Genomic DNA, 7586 nt, shown 5'->3' with positions numbered 1-7586 from the left:
GCTATTAATCATAATTTTGCTTTCACAATCAACCAACATATATTTACAAAACTCTTTTGACTGTCAAAAGTGAAAAATACAAAACTCTTACGGCAAGCAGTGGATGAACGCCCGACGTCTTTTGTATTTGAGTGAGCCTTCTCTAAAACCCCTAATGGATAAAAAAAATCTTTGGGTTCCTCTTCAACTGCTCTTACTTAATTGAATATAAGTTACCGGACAAACAATCTTGCATTAACACTAACATTTGCCCAACCATCTACATCATCTTCTATATCATCAAATATACCAACACACTTAGTAAACTTGCAACATGAGACCTGCAACATTACTTATAGCAATAATTTTTTTCACTAATATCTTAACTAACCTCCAGCAAGCTTGCAACATGAGACCTGCAACATTCCAAAACAAACATCTTAATTAACCTCCAGCAAGCTTTTCATTGATTCCACCCACATGACAGAAACATAAAAACAAATATTAACAAAATTTTAAAAAACAAATAAATCCACAAACAGAACTACAACATTATGTTTTGAATTCTTTACAACCCTATCTTTGACCTTTCAAATGCATTTAAATAGAATATACAAGGTCATTCAAAGGGTCGGACCATTGATCACACTAAAAAACCTACAAAGATTAAAAAAGATAACATTGGTCACAAAACTTCAGAAATATGGAAGAAAATAAAAAACAACACAAAAGCGGGCTTAAACAAAACAGCTTACACAACAAATATACTGTATGAATGTTGCAGTTGGAAGATCCATGTGTATTTATAGGGTGGAAGAGAAAATAATTTGCAACCATGGAAAAGTTTTACATTTATGACAAAAACCTTCCTTCAACATTATCTGTGTCGAATTTGAACGGATTGACATAGGCAGAAGCAAAAATTAGGTTATCGAGTAGTACACTTATTCTTTCGACCAATCATAAAATTTCTGCCTCCACAACAACAAATAATTTACGCCCATACATAAAAAGACATTTATATCCCTTATTTTGATAGGCATAACTTAGATGAGTTGAGATCCTCTCCATTTCTTTAAAGAAATGGAGAGTGTCATTACCAATGTTTGTATTGTATAAATATCAAAGTATATAAAATATATGTCACACTTATAAATAATATAAATGTATTATTCTTCAAAACTTTAGTAATGGCAATCTCCATTTCTTTTGAGAAATGGAGAGAATCTCTACTCAACTTAGATGGAGGGGGAATTAGGCGGCCAATGTATTGAGACAAGATAATGTATTTGAAAGGACACAAATTATTAACAATAAATTTTGAAAGACTAAATTAAATATGAAATTATTTGAAAAAAAAATAAAAACTATTACAATAATAGTAAGATTTCTCAAAATAGAAACTATTGAAATAATAAGCTATCCATAATAGTGACATTTGTCAAAATTTCAAAAAAACTCGTTTTGCTTTATTATTATGTATGATATAAAATAGAAAAATGAAACTATTAATTCAAATATTTAACGACAGAAACATAAAGTTACTGATCAAAATATTGATTATTAACGGGAACATGAAGTTACAAAAGACTCTTTAGACACAATTTAATTTTGATGTTTTATTTTTGTTCCTGAATTTTTTTAAACACAATTTAATGTATTGTTATTTTTTTCCACAAAATATTAAGTATTTTTAATATACATTTTCTAATATTAAAATTATACATCTAAAATAAATGTGCGTCCCGTATCAGAACTCATACAAACGCACGGGTAGGAAATTAAAAATAAAATTAAATATTACTACAATAAAATGAAATTAATTTCACATGAATATCTTTTCCCGAAGCAGAACTAAACCCTATTCACAATAACACTTCACTCTTTTCTTACACTCTTTCATAGCTCTAACCCTAAAATCGTTCTCTGCATTCGCAAAAATGGCCGCAACAGCATTGGTAGGAAGCGCTTTTCTCTCCGCGACAGTTGAAGATTTACTACTCAGACTCGCTTCATCAGAGTTCATCGATTACATCACAAGCAGCAAATTGAATCTCCTCAAACTCACCGTCTTCGAAACATCGCTTCTCACTCTCAATTCAGTTCTTCCCGATGCAGAGCGGAAACAGTTCTTCAATCCCGCAGTCAAACAATGGATGGATGAATTGTACGTCGTGATCTCAGATGCTGATGATTTGATCGATGAAGTCGGTTACGATTTGATGCAATGCAAGGTAGAGAACGCTCAACCTAAACACGATTTTACATTTGATTATAGATTGAAATTTATGAATCTAAGGCTACAACGTTTTGTTCAAAGGATAGATTTCGTTGGTTTGCAATCTGTGAATGGTAGGGTTTCTTGTAGAATGCGTTCGAGTTCGGGGTCGAGTTCAGTGTTAAATGAATCTTTCATAGTTGGTAGGGAGGACGATCAAGAGAAATTGATGAATATGTTGTTGTCGGATACTGGCACGAACCTAGATGTTGTTGCAATTTTTGGTGTTGGAGGGGTTGGTAAAACTACACTTGCTGAACTAGTTTACAATGATAAAGAAGTTAATGATCATTTTGATTTGAAAATGTGGATTCGTGTGTCGGAAGATTTTGATATTGCGAGAATAATAAGAACTCTTCTTACATCTGTATGTTCATTAACTTATGACGAGAACGACGATCTTGATTATATTCGATTTGAGTTAAAGCAGAAGTTGAATTGTAGAAGATTTTTATTTGTTTTGGATGACCTATGGAATGTTGGTTATAATGATTGGCATGAGTTGGTAGCTCCTTTGGTTAATGGAAAATTGGGAAGCAGGGTGATCATCACGACGCGTCAAGAAAAAGTTGCAGAGGTTGTGCATACATTTCCAATTCATAAATTAGAACCTTTGTCAGACGAAGACGGTTGGTCTTTACTTTCCAAGCATGCATTTGGAAGTAAAGTTTATGGTGGCAGTGAATACCCAGATCTTGAAGCAATTGGTAGGAAAATTGCAAGAAAGTGTCTAGGATTGCCACTAGCTGCCAAAACACTTGGTGGACATTTTTCTTCAACTGTAGATTTAAAGGACTGGATTTCAATTTTGATTAGCAACATATGGAAGATACCAGATAATAATATTCTTCCATCTTTGCTTTTGAGTTATCAATGTCTTCCCTCTCATTTGAAAAGATGTTTTGCCTATTGCTCAGTTTTTCCGAAGGGTTATTCCTTTAATAGGAAGCAGATGATTTTGTTGTGGATGGCAGAAGGCTTCCTTGAACATTGTCAGGATGAAAAAGCACCAGAAGAAGTAGGTGATGACTACTTTGTTGAATTGTTATCGAGATCCTTCATTCAACAGTTGAAAGATGACAGTGAGAGAGAAAAGTTTGTTCTGCATGACCTTCTTTATGATTTAGCCGAGATTGTATCTGGGAAAAGTTGTTGCAAGCTCGAATGCAGTGGCATCATGTCAAAAAAGGTTCAACATTTGTCATATATTCAACACGAGTATGACACTTTCAAGAAGTTTGAGATTTTCCACGATTTTGAAAGCTTGCGAAGCTTCTTGCCTATTTGCATTCGCCGGGGTTTGAATTACTTATCGAGAAAGGTGGTGGATGATTTGCTGCCGACACTCAGAAATTTGCGCGTGCTATCGTTATCACATCACAAAAACTTCACCATGTTACCAGGTTCTATTTATAATTTGTTGCATTTGCGGTATCTCGACCTCTCTCACACTGATATCAAAAGCCTGCCTGAATCAATATGTCACCTGTACTATTTGCAAACCTTAAAGTTATCAATGTGCTTATATCTCACTGAATTGCCGGTAGACATCGGAAAGCTAATTAATTTACGCCACCTTGATATCAGTAACTCTCGCATTAAAAAGATGCCAATGCAAATTGTTCGATTGGAAAATCTTCAGACTCTATCTGTTTTCAGAGTGGGCAAGCAAGAAGTTGGGTTAAGTGTGAGAGAACTTGGGAAGTTTCCTAACATTCAGGGAAAACTTTACATTGGAAATCTGTGTAATGTCATCAATGTCAGTGAAGCATGTGATGCCAACTTGAAGAATAAAGAACTCATTGATGAGTTAGAGTTATGTTGGAAAGAAGAAGAAGAACAGTTAGAGTTATTTTGGGAAGAAGAAGAAGAAGAACGACCACATGATTCACAAACACAAACAGTTGTGCTTGATGGGTTGCAACCATCAATAAACTTGAAGAAATTGATCATTGGCAGTTATCGCGGGACAAGTTTTCCAAGTTGGTTGGGAGATTCTTCATTTTCTAACATGGTGTACTTGCGCATATGTTATTGTGAATATTGTGTCACACTTCCATCATTAGGGCAACTACCTTCTCTCATAGATCTAAGTATAGATGGTATGTCGATATTGGAGACAATTGGTCCAGAGTTCTATGGCATGTCAGGTGGAGGTTTTAATTCTTCGTTCCAACCATTTCCATCCCTTGAGCATCTAAAATTTTCCTACATGTCTAATTGGAAGGAATGGCATTCCTTCGGAGGCAGTAAGTTTCCGTTTCCTCGTCTTAAAACTCTGAAGTTAGATAATTGTCCTAAACTGGAGGGACATTTGCCTAGTCATCTTCCTTCCATAGAGAAAGTTCAAATTCATTGCTGTAATCAGTTGTTGGCTACACTATCTACTTTGCAATGGCTTTCCTCGGTAAAATCTTTAGATGTGGTAAAATCTTTAGACATTCAATGTTCAGACTCCATCGAATGGTCGTTGTCTGAAAGTAATTCTGCATGTCTTCTGCAGCGGCTAATAATATGGAACTTCAGGATGATGTTGTCTCTACCTAAATCGTTTATGAGCCCTACTTGTCTTCAACACTTAGAACTCCATTCAATTCCATCTCTCTTGTCATTTCCGGATGATGGTCTACCCACTTCTCTACAATCACTAGAACTTCATTCACTTCCATCTCTCTTGTCATTTCCGGATGATGGTCTACCCACTTCTCTACAATCACTACGAATTTCTGACTGTGAAAATTTAGCATTCTTGCCTCCTGAAACATGGAGCAAGTACACATCACTTGTGTCTTTGGTGTTAACGCATTCATGTGATGCACTTACCTCCTTCCCACTGAATGGTTTCCCTATGCTCCAAAGGCTTGATATTGCAAACTGTGGAAATCTGCAATCCCTTTTTATTTCAGAAATTTATTCCCATACCTGTTGGCCGTCATCCCTCCAGTCACTTGATATTTTCAACTGTAATGCACTTATATCACTTCCTCAACGGATGGACACCCTCATTGCTCTTGAAAGCTTGCATCTCACATTACAATCATTGCCATGCTACGAAGGAGCTAGCCTCCCTCCCAACTTACGATCAATTTACATTAAAATTGAATCCTTGAGAACAAAAACGTTTGCAACCGGATGGGGTCTCCAAAACCTTAGTGCTCTGTCTGTTTTGGATATCAGAGGTGATGGTATTGTTAACACCTTGTTGAAGGAGCAGTTGCTGCCGGTTTCTCTCGTGTCTCTGTCAATAAATTTTCTCTCTAAAAGGAAATCCTTACCAGGAAATGGACTTCGACACCTCTCCTCCCTTGAAAAGCTTAGATTTCATAGTTGTTCAAAGCTTGGCTCATTGCCAGAAAACATGTTTCCTTCCTATCTGAAATCACTTGATTTTTCAAATTGCCCAAAACTTAAGTCCTTGCCGGACAAGTTACCTTCCTCTTTGGAAACACTGAAGCTGGGGGATTGTCAAAGACTTGGGTCATTGCCGAAAGACGGTCTTCCTTCTTCTCTTAAGCAACTGAGCATTAGTGAGTGTCGTCTGTTAAAAGCAAAGTATAAAAATCAGAAGGGGGAACATTGGTCCAGCATTGCTCACATCCCTGTCATAGAAATAGATGATGAATTGACAATATGAGCCATGGGAAGGGAAGGAAGAATTGCAGTCACATTTCAGGTATGTTGTTCTTATATGTCTCTCAGAGTCTGCTAGTTAGTTACTGGACAAGAAAAAATTGGAAATTTCAGTTATAGCATGTGTATGTATGTGACTTGATATTCCTTATTAACTCAATTTTTGCCTGTTTTTAAGTATCCCTGGCTGTAACTATTATTCCATAACCACTTGCTGTAATTTGGTTTAGATTTTTGACTTTGCTGTAATACTCTCTGGAACAATAATGAAAATAAAAGCTCTGACTTGTCTATAACACTTCCATTCTGCATTCTTTTGTCATCTTTTTAGATTCTAAGGTCCTGTGCTAGTTGCTACTTTTGAATGATTGACCCTACATAAATTGATGGAGAAAACTATGTCCGGATCAAAATTAGGTGGTGATACAACTTTTGAGTGTGAGAAGTGAGAACTTCGTGATGAAATTTATTTTACAATATACCTAGGAGCATAGAGACCCAATGACATACACTGGCTGGTAGCAGCCTCTTTGGTTTCAGTCCAATTTTGTGTAACTCCTTATTATGGTGAAACTTATAATACTAATACTTCTACTTAGTTTGCTAGTTTTGTTAAATACTCATGTTGGTTTTGACTAAGAAACACTTGAAAAGTTGCTTAAAACCTTTTTAAGATTGTATAATATTTGTTTTTTTTTAATGTCAATATACCACATTATGTTTGCTACTAAGAAATATAGTTGAAAAACAATTCTGATGGTCTATAATTTAATGCTTAACAAGATTTTGAGTAGCTTATTATTCTGAAGCCACCTATTTCTTGAATTTTTATGATTGCAGACGACATTTAAGGCCTAGGAAAGTTTATTTTAAGGATGCTTTACAGGAGAAGATGGATCAGTTTGACCAAATGATCCAATTTATCCAACAAAGGTGGTTGAAAATGTGGCAAGCTACAAAACCAGTGCATGAATCTGACAGCAGCAAAGTTCAAGGAATTGTTTTGATATTACTATGTTGTTATTGATATGAAATATGATGTTTTTAATTATAATGATCGTCAACATTATTAGACCTTTTTCCTGTTTTTATTGACAAGCAAGGACTGTTTTTCAACAGAAATAATGATCTATTAAAATTAGAGAGAAATTTATTTGGGTTTGTTTGATTATTGATAATTTGATAATATACTCATTCAATACATTAATGACATTATCAACCTTTTTTTTTATATAGAACATTAATTAATACATATAAATTAACTAATATCAGATTTTGAAAAAAGACAATAAATAATTGGCAAGAGAAATCAACAATACCTATGGGATCGTTTTATTTATTTATATTTATTTATTTATTTTATTTTCACTTCAACTTATAATAAATAAGTAAGAATGTAGATTAAATTTCATTCCATTATAATTTTGTTTTTCAATTTTTAAAAATAAAACTACTATTTTCTAAATATATCGGATGTGATGCATTATATTTTTATAATCTATTCATTTTAGTTATTTTTAAATCTTAGTGGTTTCTATGTAACTCTATTTATTTATGCTTGGCTAAATGCATTTCTTTGTATATAATCCTTAATAAAATCCCTTTTTATAAAATAATTTAAAAAAAGTTTTAGGATACTTTCTTGGCTTAGTCATGTTAATTATCATTTAAGTGATTTTTAAATTTCATAATTTTTATT

The 7586-nt window shown here is 34.1% G+C and overlaps 1 protein-coding gene across 1 annotated transcript; it reads left to right on the top strand.

Moving 5' to 3' along the window:
- Positions 1-1837: 1837 nt before the first annotated feature.
- LOC131593200 (putative disease resistance RPP13-like protein 1) lies at positions 1838-7193 on the top strand. The gene is made up of 2 exons (XM_058865478.1): positions 1838-5930; positions 6728-7193. Exon 1 carries the CDS (start codon positions 1920-1922, stop codon positions 5889-5891), a length of 3972 nt encoding a protein of 1323 aa, XP_058721461.1. The 5' UTR covers positions 1838-1919; the 3' UTR covers positions 5892-5930; positions 6728-7193.
- The last annotated feature ends 393 nt before the right edge of the window (positions 7194-7586 follow it).

The sequence above is a fragment of the Vicia villosa genome, linkage group LG3, assembly GCF_029867415.1.
Source record: "Vicia villosa cultivar HV-30 ecotype Madison, WI linkage group LG3, Vvil1.0, whole genome shotgun sequence".
In the NCBI taxonomy this organism is placed as follows: Eukaryota; Viridiplantae; Streptophyta; class Magnoliopsida; order Fabales; family Fabaceae; genus Vicia; species Vicia villosa.
The sequence above is the reverse complement of the archived record's forward strand: the minus strand, read 5'-3'. Positions and strand labels throughout refer to the sequence as shown.

What these genes read in the sequence shown, in the direction of transcription:
- LOC131593200 (XM_058865478.1), top strand. Translation starts at nt 1,920, where the DNA reads ATGGCCGCAACAGCATTGGTAGGAAGCGCTTTTCTCTCCGCGACAGTT.